The sequence below is a fragment of the Fusarium vanettenii genome, assembly GCF_000151355.1.
Source record: "Fusarium vanettenii 77-13-4 chromosome 3 genomic scaffold NECHAsca_2_chr3_3_0, whole genome shotgun sequence".
Lineage (NCBI taxonomy): Eukaryota > Fungi > Ascomycota > Sordariomycetes > Hypocreales > Nectriaceae > Fusarium > Fusarium vanettenii.
Window position 1 is genome coordinate 2,058,742 of NW_003315880.1, and position 17,829 is coordinate 2,076,570.

General features: G+C 54.8%; 5 protein-coding genes across 5 annotated transcripts; 2 read left to right on the forward strand and 3 right to left on the reverse strand.

The window, feature by feature from the left end:
- Window positions 1–1,904: 1,904 nt before the first annotated feature.
- Window positions 1,905–7,145, forward strand: NECHADRAFT_91985 (uncharacterized protein; the record flags this gene model as incomplete). Its single annotated transcript, XM_003052616.1, has 3 exons — window positions 1,905–5,408; window positions 5,460–6,116; window positions 6,168–7,145. 3 exons carry the CDS (start codon window positions 1,905–1,907, stop codon window positions 7,143–7,145), a joined length of 5,139 nt encoding a protein of 1,712 aa, XP_003052662.1.
- Window positions 7,146–7,546: 401 nt separating this feature from the next.
- Window positions 7,547–8,749, reverse strand: NECHADRAFT_67475 (uncharacterized protein). The gene is made up of 5 exons (XM_003053115.1): window positions 8,716–8,749; window positions 8,335–8,556; window positions 8,269–8,284; window positions 8,077–8,213; window positions 7,547–8,025 (listed from the first exon to the last, which is right to left on the reverse strand). The coding sequence occupies exons 2-5, from the start codon at window positions 8,547–8,549 to the stop codon at window positions 7,872–7,874; spliced, it is 522 nt and encodes a 173-aa protein (XP_003053161.1). The 5' UTR covers window positions 8,550–8,556; window positions 8,716–8,749; the 3' UTR covers window positions 7,547–7,871.
- A 440-nt stretch (window positions 8,750–9,189) lies between these two features.
- NECHADRAFT_91987 (uncharacterized protein) lies at window positions 9,190–9,682 on the forward strand (the record flags this gene model as incomplete). Its single annotated transcript, XM_003052617.1, has 3 exons — window positions 9,190–9,278; window positions 9,435–9,541; window positions 9,591–9,682. 3 exons carry the CDS (start codon window positions 9,190–9,192, stop codon window positions 9,680–9,682), a joined length of 288 nt encoding a protein of 95 aa, XP_003052663.1.
- A 546-nt stretch (window positions 9,683–10,228) lies between these two features.
- On the reverse strand, window positions 10,229–15,342 carry NECHADRAFT_77883 (uncharacterized protein; the record flags this gene model as incomplete). The annotated part of the gene is made up of 4 exons (XM_003053116.1): window positions 10,229–12,812; window positions 12,867–13,797; window positions 13,840–14,484; window positions 14,532–15,342. The coding sequence occupies 4 exons, from the start codon at window positions 15,340–15,342 to the stop codon at window positions 10,229–10,231; spliced, it is 4,971 nt and encodes a 1,656-aa protein (XP_003053162.1).
- Window positions 15,343–16,475: 1,133 nt separating this feature from the next.
- On the reverse strand, window positions 16,476–17,186 carry NECHADRAFT_99677 (uncharacterized protein). The gene is made up of 3 exons (XM_003053117.1): window positions 17,083–17,186; window positions 16,714–17,028; window positions 16,476–16,664 (listed from the first exon to the last, which is right to left on the reverse strand). The coding sequence occupies exons 1-3, from the start codon at window positions 17,092–17,094 to the stop codon at window positions 16,584–16,586; spliced, it is 408 nt and encodes a 135-aa protein (XP_003053163.1). The 5' UTR covers window positions 17,095–17,186; the 3' UTR covers window positions 16,476–16,583.
- Between the last annotated feature and the right edge of the window lie 643 nt (window positions 17,187–17,829).

Below are 17,829 nucleotides of genomic sequence, written 5' to 3' on the forward strand. Positions count from 1 at the left end.
GCGCAGGCGTCAGAAGATTCACACACAGGCAGCTGATGCAGTAACAGTAAACCATACCGACCGGCTGGGCCAGTGAATCAACTGTGAGGCCCCTCGGAGGGTAGCGAGACTGGGTTGTTATGATTGGATCGGTAGCATGGTAGGTGTGAAAACACCACTGAAACCATTGACACATGTTGCCATGGATAGAAACTGAGAGTCAATGGCCAGACATCAAAGGAACTGCCGTTGAAGGCCCAAGCTCAACAGTTGATTGACACTCCTCGGTTGGCTGCATCTGGAAACTCAGATATGGAAGTTTGGAACAACGGCCAGCGGATCAAACAGTGCAGAAACCTGCCTACCTGCCTGCATGTTTTGATGCCGTCTGCAGGTGAAACCTGACTCGAGAGAAAGGCCTGACAAAGCCCGCTTGCTGTCATTGAAACATGGGCCAATTCAGATCCAGCAGATCCAGCTCCGCATTCAACTAGGGCACTCAAAGGGCAAAGAAAGAACCTACGTAATCGGCTCCTACAAGGCATTCTTCTCCAAGGACCTCGTATGTGCTAGTCTGACAGCGAGGCCGCCAATCTGGCTAGCTGTGCTGTAGGCACTGTCCTGTCGTAGACGGCTCTGTTCTGCGAGCATCACCGCCCCCAAAAAGGTGTCGTGTTTCCCCTTTGCACCGCCGCAAATCCCGTCCCCGGGGCGTCATCGGCCAGCCGCTAAACTCATGCGGAGATGGACCCTTGTGCCTTGGGCTTGGATGGGCGTCCCCCCCCCCCCCCCCCCCCCCCCAACAGAGAGAGAGCAGCCCACCAAGTTGTCGCATCGTAGAGCCTTGATAGTCCTTGTGAGTAACCTCTAGGTCCAGGACTTTGGTGACTGTAACTAGATGCCAAGTCCTTTAAGGAAAAAAAAAAGACCGTGGCGGGAGAGACGAGGAAGAAAAAAGCCACGCCTCGTTGTCGTGTTATGGGCCTCTAGTCATCATCTCAAGTGTGGCTTGGTCATTCAATAAGAGCCGCCCCCGTCGTTGTCTCCGTTGTCTGTACTGTACATTCACTACGACGTAGCACGCAACAGTCGTAAAAAGGGCACACACAGGCCGGGGATTCCTAGAAAGGCACGGTACGGTACTGTGGCCCATCCCATCCCATCCCATCCCGTCCCATTCTATGGGGGGAGCTTCCATCCTTTGGAGCCTGATTGATCTTCAGTGACGTCTCAATCATACCTTTTTCTTATTACTTGCCGTACCTGCCTACCTTACCATACCTTACTTTACCAACCGCACCGCTCGCTGGACCCTGCTGTCTCTCCACCACCAACCAAAAGTTTACGGCTCTTTTCTGTCGTTGTCCTTCTTCTTCTCGTTCACCACCTCGACTCGTCCTGTCGCAGAGCTAGCTAGCTACCCAGCTCCCTAGTATATACCCGAGCCTCACCGCAGCACGCGAGGCCCTAAGCTCTGACCTCAGGTGCCAACCCAGCAGCGTCAGACTGAGACTGAGAGGGGCTGCCCTGCCCGCCTGAACAATCAATCAATCCGCGCCCGCCGCCGCTCGCTCGACTTCTATCCTCGAGTCCACCCACCAACACCAACATCGTGCCCCAAGGTCCATTTTCTCGGCTGAACCCCGACCGCCTCGACACTGCGCGCGCCAACTCACCTCGTCGCTCTTTTTCGTCGCTTTTTTCACCACCTCATCTACCATCGTCGACGACGGCCTGTTTGCTCCTCGTCCTCGCCCTCCGCCCTGTCCGATACCCCTCAATGCGACCCGCCCGCGCTCACCAGCCCTCGCCGTTCTATACGAGGTAGACGCCCGACCCGCTAAGCGGCTCTGACATTTGCTCTCGCGCACCATTTCTGCAACCACCGCCTTCGTCCATCGTCTTGTCTCGAGAACCCTTCAGCCATGTCGTTTCGCAGTGACGATCAGCGGAGATACGGCCATGTGCCGCCCGTCCAGTACCCAGTCGCCGGCCGCGGCCAGGACTACCAGCAACAGCAGCAGCAACAACAGCAGCAGCAGCAGCAGTCATCCTACGACGCCGATGTAGCCCGCCGAGCCAGCTTCAATGGCGGAGACGACGCCGCCTATCTCCAGCAACCTTCTACCCGCTCATCCGCCTTCCCTGGTAGCGGCCCTGCCAACGGCGAGGATGAGCTCTTCCTGGGTGGTGCCCCAGCTGGCCGCTCTAGTTATGGTTCCACCAACAACAGCGCGCTGGCGGGCTACCAGCATCAGTATCAAGATGCTGGTCCTCCCACTCCAACCTACTCGTACAACCCTCAGAGCTTTGCGCAAACCTCGGGCTTCCCGCGATCGCAGTCGACCAACACCCTCCCCTACCGCAACAGCCAGCAGCCTCCCACCCGCTTCGCCTCGACTGCCGGCTCCTACACGCCCCATAGTACCTATGACCCCTCAGCTTATGCGAATACAAACAGCAGCCTCCAGCGCCAGTCATCGTATCAGGGCTTCAATAACACGTATGCCCAGGGTTACGCTCCTCAGACCTCGCCTGGCTACGGCCAGTCGCCCAACTCGACGTACGGGAATGCTTACGCGCAGTCTGCTACATCTCCAGGCTTGTCACCTGGCTATGAGCAGCCGCTGCGTAGCCCATCTCTGAATTCGTCGACTTCTGGAGCTCAGGCCTCGGGCTACGACCAGTCATACAACCAATATCCGGGCAGCGTACCCAACGGAGCCGCGTCTACTCCTTCATATTCAGGCTCTTCGCAGCCGCCCTATCCCACCACCACTCAGATCCCGGCCGGGCCTTATTATTCTCCCATCGAGCACAACTCGCACTACAACCGGCAATCTCGCTCGAACTCGCAGGTCTCCCCCGTGGGTTCACCTTCGAATCTCCCGCAGTCCTCGTCCCCAGGCGTACAACGGCACCCGACGAATGCGCCTCTGCCGAGCCGGCCTTCAGAGGTCTCGTCTGGACGATGGGGTGGTGGCCAGCAGCAATATCAAGACGAGCATGTCAATGACAATCTGATGCAGGAGTTGGAGATGGAATTGGGCGGCTCTGGCCAGACCTATCGCCCACTACCCGAGCCCACCAATGGCCAGTACAACGACGAAGACTTGTCCGGCGAGCACCTTTCTCGCTACGACTCGAATGCCACAACGATCCCTAATATGGCTAGCCGAACCACCTCGACTCGAACAGGGACCACCGCTTACGAGCCTGAGGAAGACGAGGATGATGATGATGCGTATGGAGAAGCCGGCCTGATGGCCATGCGGCAAGCCGAACTCGACGAGCAGCGCTTCAGCTCTGCTTTTGGCTACACTGATATGCCAGCCATGGCGAATCCAGAACCACCCGTGTCAAGACCCTTGCCCACTCATCCAGAAGAGCAGGCACAAAGCAGCGACAGCGATTATGCCGGCATGGATCTGGGCGCGATGGCCGGCGGGTTCGTCAGCGGCGTATCCTACAGCAACATTGGATCACCGCCGGCCTCCTCGGGCCAGGACGTTGCTGCTCGGCCGCTTCCCACGCCAAATACTACCAACCGGAACTTTGAGGCAGAGATGAACTATGGTGATACAGGGGGACTGAAGCCCCCAACTGAGAAGCGTATGAGCTTTGACGATGATGACGAGCGGGTCTCGCTTCGTTCTCGCCAGAGCGGAACAGAGTCTCCCAACAGAGACCAATTGCAGGACCTCTTTTACCACCCAGGACTGTCAAGTCGACCACTACCCGCGATCCCTGGCCCCGGCTCTGACAGCAGTTCGCTGCTCTCGGTCCAGACTAACAACCGGCAGCCCTACCAGCACGGGTACTCTCGCAGCGTGGGCTCGCAGCTTGGCCAGGTTGATAACCCCGAGGCATACTACACTTCTGGCGGCGCATACAACCCCCAGCCCGAGCGATCCATTTCACTGTCCGGACACAGCCACACTCCTCAAGTTCAGCCTCCAGCGCGCTCCAGGACCGATGCGGCTGCTGATGAACGGAGGAGACTAGCCCGACAAAGCCACATGCCACAGAGTCAAGTATTCCCAGAGTACGAGACAGCAGACTTTGGTGGTATCACCCTGCCCAGCGGTCGCAAGAAGAAGTTTGTCCCCTCGAAGCTCAATGCCGCCGACTTCCGAAGGTGCCCCGAGCCGTGGGCGCTCACCTGTCTCGAGGCCTGGATTCGCGAGATGGCAGAGGGTGAAGCCGACCTGAGGAGCAAGACGGTTGAGGAAGCCTTGATTAACCTCTTCACGGGCAAGATTCCGACCATGAACGTGGCAGATGCCGAGGTTCTCAGCAACCACGTAATAACGCTGATGCTGGAACGGGCAGTTCTCGTGCCAGAGGAGGAATGGGTCAAGTTTGGAAACGGCCACATCTCAGGAGTCCTGTGGCAGTTGACAGGCTCTGGATGCTATGCGCCCAAATTGCACGACGAAGAGATCAGCGGACGCTGTTACTCGTACCACTGCACCCGTTCCTTGAAGAAGGTGGATCTAGAGGAGCTGCCCGACACCAAGCCGGCCGACGAGTGGCATATATTCTACGGCCTCAAGAAGGAAGATTGGGAGTCCAAGCCCAAGAAGGAGGTTGAACGGCAGAACATCCTCCACGAGATCGTGACGGGTGAGGAGAACTACATCAAGCAGCTCGACATCTTCCGCAGATACTATCGAGATCGCCTCCGTGCTATGCAGCCCCCGATCCTGAAGCCCGAAACGAGAGACAGGTTCTTGTATGACGTGTTTGGAAAGCTGGATACCGTCCAAGACATCAACAAGGATCATCTGCTGGCGCAGCTCAAGTACCGGCAACAGGAGCAGGGACCCTGGATCACTGGCTTCAGTGACCTGTTCCGAGAATGGATCCGCAAGGCCAAGGCTATCTACGTCGAGTACGCATCGGCATATCCGAATGCCGTCTATACTGTCCGCAGAGAGGCGGATCGCAACCTCTACTTTAAGCGATTCTTGGACGAGATGCAGCGACACAAGATTGCGTCCAAGCAGGACTGGACGCACTATCTGATCGCCCCCATCCAGCGTCTTCAGCGTTATATTCTCCTTCTCGAGAGTGTCGAGCACAAGATGAAGTCAGACAGCGAAGAAAAGACAAACCTCATCAAGGCCATCCAGGAAATCAAGGTAGTTGCTCACGAGTGTGATGGCAGAGTTGCCGAGATGAACAAGAAGGTTCAGATGACAGATCTCAACCGGATGATTGTCTTCCGACCAGGCTACCACCATGCCTTGAACCTCGAGGCGCATAACCACGAGCTGCTGTTCGAGGGTGACCTGCAGAGGATGGGATCCAAGGGAGTCAGATGGGTCGACACCCATGCGCTGCTGTTTGACCACTATCTGATCCTGGCGAAGACTGTGACGCCTAAGGATGGCAAGGGGGAGAAGAAGTACGACGTGAACAAGGAGGTGTGTATTATCCTGGCTTATCTGACGAGCATTGTGACTAACCGGAGGCAGCCCATCTCAATGGCCTTCCTCTTCCTCGAGAGCAGAAACGATGAGCCCGTCCAGAAGCAGAAGGGTATCACTGCTCCTCTGGGCAGAACCACGGCTGCCGCTGCTTCCGGCACCCAGCTGAACAAGGTGGCAACTAATTCAGGCAGACCTGGCCTGGAGCATGCGGCTACCAGCTCTTCGATAGGCTCTGGACTTACACCAATTGGGTCCAACGACATGGAGGGTAAGATCCTGTATCCCTTCAGGATCAAGCATCTGGGCCACGAAGTGTACACACTTTACGCGACCTCAGCCAAGGATCGAAGCGACTGGTGTGACAAGATCATTGAGGCCAAGACAACGTACGCCAAGGGTCAATTCTCTCAGAACGCCGAACCCTTCCGACTTCGCGTTCTCGCCGATGCCGCTTTCCACTTCGACAACACCTCGATGTGGGCCAAGACCCCGGTGGTCCCCCAGATCAAGGGCACACCCCTTGACCGGTCCATCCAGGAGCTGGAGAGTGTGCTGGGACCGGCTCAAGGCGTTGCCCCTGTCTGCCGTGCTCAGGTCAACTGTGCCACTGGCTTCACTGCCTTTGGCAAGTCTGTGATTGCCATTGGAACCGACTATGGTATCTTTATCTCGGAGCCGTCGAATCCTCGCGGATGGTTGAGGGTGAGTTCCGACTTTCATTGTTTACGGTTCATGACTAACAAGATACTGTAGACTGTCCAAGCAACCCGTGTCACGCAAATTGCGGTTCTCGAAGAGTTCTCAGTCTGCGTGCTCATCGCTGATAAGAACCTCATTTCTTATCCCTTGGACGCAGTAGCTCCCGTCAACGAGTTCTCGGCGCCTGTCATCTCGGACAACCCCAGAAGAGCACCACAGAGACTGGCCAAGGATGTGACATATTTTGCCACAGCCAAGATGAAGGATCGAATGCTTCTCTTCTACAAGCGCAAGGAGGGTCTACACACTTCGTTCAAGGTGCTGGAGCCCATCTTCCAGAAGTCGACCGAGAAGAAGTCCCGACTATTTGGCGGACGCAGAACTGGCGGAGGAACCACCGAGTCCTTCCGCGAGTTTGACGAATTCTTCTTCCCTACCGAGTGCTATTCCCTCAGCTTGTTCCAGACATATATCGCCGTGGCGACTGCCAAGGGAGTTGAGATGCTCACGCTGGATAAGAAGCAGCCCATGTCGATCCCAGATCTCAAGGAACCGGCCATCGCCAACATTGCTGCCCGAATTCGAGACCAGCGACCTCTGGGAATGTTCAGACTCAACGAGAACGAGTTCATCCTGACGTACGAGGACTGTGCCGTGTATGTGGACAAGCACGGAGAGGTGAGCCGAACACTCATCATGGAGTACTCGGGCAAGCGAGGCAAGGCCCGGGGAGCGACCATGTACGGCTCGTACCTGATCATCTTCAACGACGACTACGTCGAGGTGCGAAACGCCGAGAACGGACGAGTACGACAGATCATTGCCGGCCGCGGGGTTCGGGTCCTGGACCTCGGAGTTCGTGGGCCCACGGGCCAAAGCACGCTCAACCCGCAGAGCAACGGCTACCTGCAGTCCTCGAGCGGCAGCGAAGGATCCAAGGGCACTGTCAAGATCTCCATGTGCCATCCGGAGCTTCCGGGCCGACAGATCATCCTGGAGATGCTCCTTAATGACGGACACACGGAGAAGTAAAGTAGGGGATGAGGTGACGATGACTATCATGACGATGAGACGAGACGAACATGATGGGATTGAAACGCCACCAAGGTGATATGATGTTAATTTACAAAACATTTTGGAGGAAGAGGTTTACTTCTTTATTCATGTACATATTACGGATGATGTTTCGCTTCTCTTTTTAACGGACCACCAGGGGCCCTTGGGGTTGGATGTTATGACGGGGGCCAAGTTTTGTATGCATGGCGTTTATGGATGGTATGAGTGTCGGTGTCGTATGAATGCTATCTATCATGAATGATACCTGCAGAGGAAGATTTGAGAGAGACTTTGTGTTGGATGATGGGAAGATGATATGTCATGGATGTGGATGCATCTCGAGCTCTTGTCATGACGAGTATTGCATTGCAGGTGCACGTGGGTATATCTTGCATTGGTTTCTTTATTTGCTGGAACCCCGAATCCAACATGTAATAGCTATCCTCTAATTTTGCAACAAGGGAAAAACAGACAGACAATTCATCTCATCCCTAGGGTTTCCCCTGTATAGGACAAACCCAAAAAAACCCCTCCTTTTGCAGCAACGACATGGTGACTAAACGCATGCCTCGGCCCAGCTCTTGCCCAAACGCATTGAAGCGACTCGTCCCGTTCTCGATTCCAGGCAAGGGGTTGTATGTGTTGTGTGTGTGTGTGTGTGTGTGTGTGTGTGTGGTTTCTATCAAGTATGGAGGGCGCAATTTAACCCTTGATCTCCTTGACGGTCTCCTTGGCATCGGCCTTGATGTCCTCAATGGCGCCCTTGAGGCCAGCCTTCTTGTCGGACTCGTACTTTGCGATTCGGGTGATCTGGACGAGGCCGACCAGCCCGAGGAAGAAGTTGACGGCGGCGAGGCTGGGTGTGTGTTAGTTGTGGGGGAGTGGCAGATAAGCAGGGGCGTCATACAGGTAGTTCTTGGGCTTGATGATGAGGCACCAGCGGGTCCAGATGATGCCGGTGCAGGTCAGGGCGAGGTTCTGGGTGAAGGAGAGCTTCTCGGCGGGACGAGCAAAGTCGGAGATGCCGGCGAGGACGAGAGCCCACTGCAAGGGATGGAGTCAGTAATCGTGTGTTTAGTTGAGTAGATGGTCAACGAACCTTCATGACGGGAGCCCTGGACAACACGTTAGTATATAGTTGTCATGCAGACACATGATGACTTACCAAAAATGCACAGTCTTGAAGCCGACCTCGCTCTCCCACATGCGATTGAACCACGACTGCTGCTGCTGCTGGGCGCCATCGGTGCTCTGCCACCGACGGCCGCTGCCCTGTCGGAAGTTCTGGCGAAAGGCCTGTCGGGCGGGCGCACCGCCAAAGGTGGTGGTGGCCTGTCGGAAGAGGGGACGCGAGGCGCGGAAGACGGTGGTTGAGGACATGATGATACTGGTTGGTTGAGGGTTTGCGATATCAGCTATCGGAACGAAGAAAAAAGGAAAAATAAGAGTCAGTAGCTATTAGCCCAGAGAGAAAAAGAGCCAATCAACTATGACGCAATTGAAGATGGATAAAGTAAAAAGGGGATAGGAACTGGGGGTGACTCACAGCTTCTGCTTTCTGCTTCTTCTTGATGAGGGAGGGAGTTGAAAAGAAGCTTGAACGAGAAGAGAGACGTTGGGGCCAAACTGGAAGGGTCGGTCGCTGTCGTCCCGAGACACTTTGGGGCGCACCTTCTCTTTCTCACTAGCTGCCCTGCGCAAACCGGCGGGTGAGTGCCCCAGAAAACGGAAGGCGGAACACGGAGTTACGGTGTCCCCGGTGAAAAAAAACGGTACGTAACTTATTCACCGCGGGGTCGCAGCGGCACCGGAGCTCAAGGTGTGCACAATTCCATTTATGCACACGGTCCATTTTGTGCAACCATTCCCGCTTGTCACTTTATTCCGCCCGAAGAGCCTCATCCCGCCATCCTTGCCAACCACAAGCCCGCAATTACCCAGCAGTCGAGCTCTCGTCCGTTCCTCCTCCGCAGCTTCACTCAACAACATCTCGACGCCGAAAACGACGACGACGCCCGCCATGTCCGCCGCAAAGTACGCCTTCACAAAGTCCCTCCGCGAGGTGCGCTTCCTCTTCTGCCAGACCTCGGAGCAGAGCGCGGCTGTTCGGTACGTTGGAATCAACTCTCTCGAATCGACCGGCATGAAACGACACTCCACGCGACAATTGGGTCAATTGGATCGATACGACTGTGGATAGTGCCGGGAAACATACAGAGACACACGAAATGGACGAGAATCAATGGGCTGACCTCACACGCGCAGGTCATTCATCACCCGGGCCTACCCTACCATGAAGCGAAGCAACCCCAACATCCCCATCCTCATCCGCGAGGCCGCCGGCACCCAGCCCAAGGTCTACGCCCGATACGGTGCGTCCGAGACAACCGCAAGACCAAAACCCCTTGCTAACTTCTGTAGAGCGAGGCACCGAAAAGTCCAAGGTCCTCGAGGGCCTGTCGGACAAGGAGATCGAGGACGCCGTCTCGGGACTGGTTCAGACTACGCAATAAGAGATGGGCAGAGGGCAAGACATGCGAGGACAACGAAGCGCGCTTTACGACGGTTAAATGTACATATGGGTGAAAATAAACATGCAACAAGAGCATTGTACCACTACCAACACACCTTGTTGTTCCAACGACATACCCGTAAACTGATGTCGACATTCATCATGACGCATATCTGAAAAGGGACTGATCCTAGCCCAGATTCACTTCCCTAGACGTCACACCATCATTCACAAGCCAATCTGAACTGTGCCAAAATGTCCATATTAACAGTACTGTAAATATCCCCATTACCAGTAAAGTAATGCAAATATCGCAGATAACCTCCCCCGTGGACAATCCAAAGTTGCCCACATCCAACACAAGTCCAGTTCGTCCATCATCAAAAGTATCCGTATCCCTCCCCTGCTTCTCTCAACATTAGCAATCCCTTGATCACCACCCCCAGCTCCGTCACGAGGAGGAACACCAAGAACCAGTTCATCTGCCTCGCCAGGTCTTCACATCCTCCTGTCCGTACCCTTCCCTCTCTGTCCATCGTCTCACCAGTTAGTCTTTTTTTTGAGGTGACCCATGTCCAGAGCCGCACTCCTCCCCCGCCGACGTTGCCTTCTTCTTTGCACTCCACACTGTTGGCGTCTGCGGCTTTGAAGGAGCCCGGTCCCGAGGTCCCGGCAAGGATGGCCAGTCGTCGTTGATCACTGGATCCCGCTTCTTGTCTTTGGCCCCCTTTCCATCTGGGGTCTGAGGCGCTGGCTGCTTCTTCTCCTGTTTGGCTCCGGTCTTGTCGTCCACCTTTGCCCCTGAGGTGACGGCCCGGTCTTTTCCTTTTCCCGACTTCTTGCCCTTGGCTGCCGGCTTCTTGCCTTCTCCATGTGCCCCAGTCTCATTGTTGCGGTTCTCCTTCTTAGTACCCTCAGAGAGCGCTCGGCGGTGTTGGAGAGCAAGGTCGCTAGCTCCACGTGGGAATGCCTCGTGGTTCTCGGGACATATCTCTGAAGACTGCTCACCTTCGCCCCGAGATCCAGATGTGTTTTCCTGAGACTTGATGCTCAAATCCTTGAGGGGGCTCGACTTGCTAGAACCCGTCTTTCCGTCACCCGTGGGCCGCGATGGTGAGACAAACTCCTGCGCCTTTGGGTTGAGTCGACTTTTTGCGCCAGTCTTGGCACCGTTTATCAAGGATGATGAGTCATTTGGAGTCGCGAACTGGGTAGTTTCAAAGACAAAGTCAGAAGTTGGTTGGGAAGCTTGGTCATCAATGTGTTGTTCGGTGAGTGTAGGTTGAGGCATGATAGCACGCGGTCGGCGTTGTTTCCCAATTCGAAGAGATCCTCCTCTGCCCTCTCTGAATCCCTTGCGGCCACGCACAGCTTCCTCCGGAGAGTCAGACTCGTCGAACGCCCAAGGCGGTGGCGCTTGGTTATCGCGTGCGGAACCCAGGTTGGAATCGAACTTCTTAGTTCGCTTCGTCGAGCCAGGGCTGAACAACTGGTTTCCATCATCGTGATGCCTCTTGCCTGAGGAGGGTGATCCGGACGCTTGGCCCCCAAAATGTGCGGATGACTCTGGCATAACCATAGATTGCGTTAGTTCGGCTGTGGCATATGGACCTTGAAAACCAGTCCATGTTTGAGGAAGAGGTGGCCTTGACGTGTTGATTTGGGAATCACCATTTTGCTTTCCCTTCTTCTTCCTCTTCGACTTCTTCGACTTTCCCTTGCTCTGGGTTTCTGTCGATGGATACGCTCTGTTGTCCGACTCAAAGGTCCCCATGGCTGTCCCTGTCCCAGGCTCCTGAATTTCGGCAAATCGGTTAGACTTGAGCTGCTTTCCCCTGGTGATGGTGGCTTCCTCAGCGCTGAATACTTCTGCTTGAGGTTGCGGCTGGATGATGGGTTCGCCAAGTCGGCCATTGGAGGCTGCTTCACTTCCTACTGCTTGGTTCGAAGGGGTTGTAGGACGGTCTTCTTTCTCGGCGCACTGGGTGATTCCATCAGGGATCTTCTCAGGGGAAGGCTCGTAGTCACTGCCAGTCTCGGGAGTGAACGTCTTGGGCTGAGTCGGCGAAGACATATCGGATCCATTTGGCATGTTAGCATCAAGTCTGTCGCACTGCAGGACACGCAAAGCACCATCCTTGGGGGCAGGGCTGTGGTTCTTGGTTGGTGAGGTGGGCTTGGATTTGCGTGGGTTAAGGGGCATCGAGATTTTCGCCCATGCTTGTCGTCTTTCCTTGATCTGGTCTTCCGTAAAGATACTTGGCACGCGAGCATGGTTGGTTGGACCGCTCTCTTCTGGCTCCAGATGGGATTTGGGTTGGGTTGTAGTCTCCGCTCCTGCTGGAGTTTCACTCTCAATCCCAACCTTTGTGTCTTCACAAGGCTGTTCATCGATGTCTCCGGTCAAGACTTTACCAGGCGCTTGGGGAGGTGTGTGAACAGTCAGGTGAGCTTGGGGGCTCTGGGCAGACTTTGGGGGAGTGTTGGGCAAAGAAACCCTAGCCTTTACCCCAGTGATCTTGCTTCTGTTGCTCTGTGGACTAGTGAGTCCATCTCGCTCAACGTTTTGAGTCTCATCCAGTGCTTCCTCAGATGGTGGCTTCGACTGCAGAGTCTCGGCAGAGGATCCGGCGTCCTTCTCAAGGCCCGCAGTAGGGGAGCCAGCGAGGGGAGCAGTCTCGAAAGGTGCTAAGATTTGAGTCTGCTCTTGGCGATGGAATCTCTGTGGTTGAGTTACTGGCTGTGTTCCGGTTTGTGGTTGTTCGAGGAAAGGGGGCCTGATAAAACTTGATGGGCCTCGGGCAAACTGCGTGTCATGGTGAAAGAAGGGTGGAGGCACAAACTCCTGGCCCATCGTCTGCATATTGCCAGCAACAGAATAGATCGGCCCGGACATCGCATGAGAAGCAGGATGGCCCATGACCATTGGGGGGTGTGCTGGATGGGATGGGAAGCCCATGGCCATTGGGGCTTGAACAGTTGGCGGGATGGCAGCCTCTGGGTTGTTGCTCGGCAGAAGGGACATCCATTTTGATCGCACCGTTGGCGAGACTCTGATTGTGATTCCCTTCTCAACTATGTAACCCCCGCCAATCGTAAGGGCTTGTCTGGCGGATTGTTCATCGCGGAATCTAAATAATGTCAGTCAGTGATTAGTACAGTCATGCTGCTCTCCAGGTACTTACCGAGCAAGGAAATGGCCTGGATCCCTCGAGGGTATGGCAAAGACCTCCTCAACAATTCCGTATCGAGCCCCAAGACCGAGTTTGATCCGCATCACTAGATCGAACCCGACGCGGTCTTGGCCAACCTCGACTTTGACGTGGATGCTGCGGTTCCGAGCGTTGCACAGCTCGCAGGAGCAGGGGACATACTCAACACCAAAAGCGCCGTCGACGTTGCGACAGAATGACTGTGCCATGCTCGAGCCTTGCCGACGCCATTGAGGATTGTTCCAGGGTGCTCCGTCACGTCTCTTGTGGTTGAATCCGTGGTCAACCTGATGCTGAACAGCTGGTGCTGTCACATTCCGTTGGTTATTAGATCCACGACGGCTTCCTCCTCTACGAGGCCCTCCGCGGTAATAACCTCCACGATTAGGTGTGAGTGGAACGTTGTTGAAATTCTCAGTGCGATGTTGGTGAGACCACTGGTTCTCGTTCTGCTCAAAACGAGAGGAAATGCTGTTGCCTCGACCTCCATGCGCCGTGAAGCCCTTGGGTGGGACTGGCTGGTGTTGTGAAATCTGCTGTCGATAGTCTACACCGCTTGAGCCGTCTGGGTGTTGTTGAATGCCCGAAAAGCTCCGTTGGTGGTCATAAGCTGTTGGAGCCCCGGCTTGGTGAAGTGCGAAGCTCGAAGAAGCTTGGGGGTGAATCATACGGTTCGAGGCTTGGTATCCCTGTTTACCATTTGCTCCAGCGACTGCATGAGGTCCTGAGCCAGATCTCTGTTGATCATTGACCAATGTCCGCGGCCCAGTTGAGTCATGATTGGCCGGACGAGTGCCAGATTTGTTGGATCGTGGGCCCTTCTTCTGCTCCTTCCCGTGACTCGTCGGCAGTTCTGACTTCTTGTTCTTGCTGCGTCGAGGAGTCTGGTTCTCTTTGACGGGCGCTGAAGTAGCCTGAGCTGTGTCCTAAGCAACTTCAGGACTACCAGACGGGCGCCTGGTTTCATGGTCGATTGACCTGAGGTCACCATTTGGAGGCACCGAAGGTCCAGCGAGCTCAGAGAAGCCCATGACAGCCGATGCTGGCAGTGATGCGGTCACAGTAGTCTGGGGGGCTCCTTGTGTGGATCGCGGGTTGTCACGTCCTCGCCGTCTGATTTTGGTTGGGGTAAGCGCAGCAAACTCCGAGTACTCGTCATCTTCATTCTCGCCGAGATGAGAGTCGTCGTCCCGCGCGTTTGAAGGAACACCTCCAGCCCCAGCATCCAACTCCCTAGCTGATTTGGCGACGGGGAGGGATTTGTAGCAAGGCATGGGCTCGGTCGATTTGCTCCTCGTTTCGGGCGAAACCTGCAACGTATGCGAACTTCCATCACTGCTAGCCGCTCTCGCAGGATCTGGCGTGATGGTCGTGTTGCTACCATGGGCAATGATGGGTCCGGCGGCAGCTGCGGACTGTTGGAGTTTTTCAACGGCACTAGAGGACCGACTCATACCCGGTGGGAGATAGTAATGATTGCCCTCGTACACAGTAACCGGTGCGGGAGCCTCCTTCGAGGCAGGCGAACAATGGTGAGACCTAGCTTGCGGAGGCGAAGGAAGACCAGAAGGCGTGAAGGCCCTTTGTCCAGCTGAGAAGGCATTAGCAGTGAATCACGATCAGGGCAACTAAACAAACCTAGCCAGTTTTCAAGGCTGTTGCGGAGGCAAGCCGAAGACAAGTGGGTGGGCTTTACGTCTTTAGAAAAGCTCCCAGGCTCGAGCATCAACATCCGTCGGTGCTTCAGAGCATTGGCGAGCATTGGCACTGCATCGTCTGGGACGTCACCAATGTCGGTCCAGTCTTCAGAGCTGAGGATGCGCAGAAGGGGCCCCTGCACCTCGCTCCATGACAGGAGCTTTGTCTTGTTGTGCTTGTGGCGAAGCCAGTCGTCAGCCCAGTGGCCGATGTGGACGGCAAACTCTTTGATGACATCAGCGTAGATGGTCTTGTTCTCGTCGAAAAGCTGGTTGACCACGTTCCAGAGGTTGAGGGCACCATAGTGATACAAGTCAAATGCATCAAAATACTCCCACAGGTTGTCCCAGCAGAAAGGCTGTCGCATGCTTTTCATGTGGTTCCAGTATAGCTTTCGCAGAGAGTTGCACACGGATTGTATCTCGTCCCTAGACCAGAGATGAATTCGGCGCTGAGGAAGCAGATGTTGCATCTTCCGAAATGGACGCTGGCCATTTTGGGTAGAGAAAATGGCACTTGCGTGAGGTCGCGGCTGGGTATAGAAACCCACGGGAAGGTAGTCTTCGACATAGGTCTGGGGAACACCCTCCGCTCCAGGCGTTTGGAGCATCTTGTAGACGTTTGGCAAGCCATTAGGGTAGAACTCGGTGAATGCGGCCTGCAGGCTGGGAGGCTGGTCCTTGGCGTAAACTCGCCCGCAGACGATCGCGTTGGGATGCGGCGGCGGCCCCGGAGGCGGTGATTCCTCCATGTTGGGGAGGTGAGGGTGAGCTATGGTGCTCCCTGTCGACAAGAGTGGTCAGCGCTTGTCGGAAGAGAAAAGAAGCAGAAGTGATGGGCCCTTCGTGGGCGCGAGGGAGTTTCATGTCAGTTCTTGCCAGAGGGTCGTCTGCTCCGAGCGAAAGGCAGCGAACACATGGCAAGGCGACGGGTGAAGCGAGGCTGGGTGCTTTGAGATATGCTTACCTTCTGAAAACGAAAGGGCACAGCACCGGGCTGAGATGATGAAGACGATGCGATAGCTTGGGCTCCGTAGCCGAAAGATGTGAGCGCAAGGTGAGGGTTGCTCCTTCCTTTGCAGAGTCGAAGACGTCGGATGAAAGCGACGCCAAAAATGAAGGTTAGGCACAACGACGAAAACTCTTCACTCTTGTGGGAAAATGAGGGTGGAGAAGAAGAGGAGAAGAGAAGATCACAGGAAAACAAAAACAAAGAGGATAAAAACGAGCGTCAGAAGCGGGTGGTCACTGGCACTGGCACGGCACTGGCAGCTCGCACTGGCAGCCGGCAAAAGGTGAATGATAGTTGGCACTGGCGAACAATGGCCGACTAACCAAACACGCGTGCACCTTGATAATGACCCCCAGAAGAACAGAAACAACCAAGGGAAAACAGACAAGCAAAGGCCGGGAGGAGAGCCTCAGGTCAAGGGTAATAGGCAAGGCAGTCGGGGGATCGGGAGTTGATATTGGATCGCAGACAAGGACTACAACCATTGAAGAGAACGACCGACAAGGGTGCTTGCTGCTGTTTCCCGCCGCACACGAACATCACTTCCCGCCACTTCCGTCTAGATGAAATATGTTTGCACAGTTGTTTTGCATCGGAGTCGAGGTCGTCCCATCTCGTGAAGACGTTTTTCGTCTCGTGGCTCTGCTGAGTCAATAGTCAAGTCATCTTGCCGTATCCAGGGGTGCACGTGGATTTCTTTATAGAATGGCAGAGCGTTTATGAGCTTCTCGTCTTTCCAGTGATTGTGCTCCGACCGGATACCTGCTTTCAGCCCAGACAGCCTATCACGCACGAAAAAAGGGGGCTGACTCACTGCTTCAATCATTTCTAGTGCAGCATCTTCATTGTCATCCATTCACGGCCACAAGGTTATCAAGTTTTCATCGTCAAATATTGCTATCTGGGAATCCAGATATGCGCTTGGTATTTACAAAAGGGGGGATGAGGCGATGTTTTGTACATGAATACAGAGAAAGGTCATTACTTCTTGGCGTTCAGCAGCTTGAGGATCTCGGACTCATTGTCACCGGCAATGGCCTTGCCATTGTTCCAGTCCACGACCTGCGAAAAGAATTAGCTGGGAGCTACTAGAAATGCAAACTCAACATACCACTGGCCGGAGAAAGTTCTCCCTGCTCTCCTTAAACTTCTTCAGGGCATCCTTCTCGTTGTTTGCACCCTTGATGATGTTGGAGATGCCGCTGGTTCCAACATACTCCAAGATCGTCTTGACCTGGTCGTCGGTGGGGGGATCCTCAGTGACGTTGAGCTCAAACTGCTCGCGTGCGGGCTTTGTCTCGCTCGCCTGGTCAAGGGTAGCTCCAGCAGTAGCATTGGCAGAGACCTGCTTGAGAAGGTTGGCGACTCTCACCGAGGCGGGAGAGCTGGCCTTGTGAAAGACCGTGACGATGTCGAGTGTCTTGTGCTGCGTGAATGATGAGCAATTGCAAGCGCTGGTGACTTTGGGTAAGTGACTTACAAAACGGAACATTTTGAATGCTTTTGAAGACGAGATTGGTGACTGTTAGGAGGAATTGACTTTCGAGGAAAGATGCAAAGATGTGCTTTTCACTGAGAGGTTGATGTCGGAGCTCCGATTTGGTATAGCTTCGTGAAGCTGTATGTCACGCCGGATGATGACTTAATGGCTCGGCTTTCCGGGTGGCCCGTGCGCCGGGACCGTCCACCAACACCCGCCATCTTCCGCCCGATGACGGAAGTGATTGGCCCTGGATCCGTTGGAAGCCAACCTGGAACACCAAACAATCCAGGCCCGACAACCAAACATCGGTTGCTCATGAGATGAGCTGACGGAATTTATGCCCAAGTTTCGGAGATTTTGTAGTCCAATGGCGATCCTCCTGGTTCTGAACACATGAGATTGCCGCACTGGGGCTGCTGTTGACAATGGCTCATGGATCTGCTTGAGAAGCCAACATCCCTGAGGTAACGAGCAGACGAGAACGATCCCCGGATGCCCGCCTTCGTACTGTTGCCGAATTCTTCTAGTATACATATCTCTCTTTTCAGCCCTCGAGAAGCCATTAAAACAACAACAGCTTTGCTATCAGGCGGCTGTCAAAGCGTCTACGGATCGTTGATCTCCCGTGCATGGCAAATTGATGAAAGCGCAACCCAGAACGATAGAGGCGAAGCCCTGAAATTCCAAGACCAGACCTTTCATATTAGCTATCACATATCTCCATTCGGGAGTGTCCAGATCTTG

What these genes read in the sequence shown, in the direction of transcription:
- NECHADRAFT_67475 (XM_003053115.1), bottom strand. Translation starts at nt 8,549, where the DNA reads ATGTCCTCAACCACCGTCTTCCGCGCCTCGCGTCCCCTCTTCCGACAG. An exon ending in ATCAAGCCCAAGAACTACCT is followed by an intron (nt 8,026 to 8,076) that starts GTATGACGCCCC and finishes ACACACACCCAG; the next exon opens with CCTCGCCGCCGTCAACTTCT.
- NECHADRAFT_99677 (XM_003053117.1), bottom strand. An exon ending in AGAACTTTCTCCGGCCAGTG is followed by an intron (nt 16,665 to 16,713) that starts GTATGTTGAGTT and finishes TTCTTTTCGCAG; the next exon opens with GTCGTGGACTGGAACAATGG.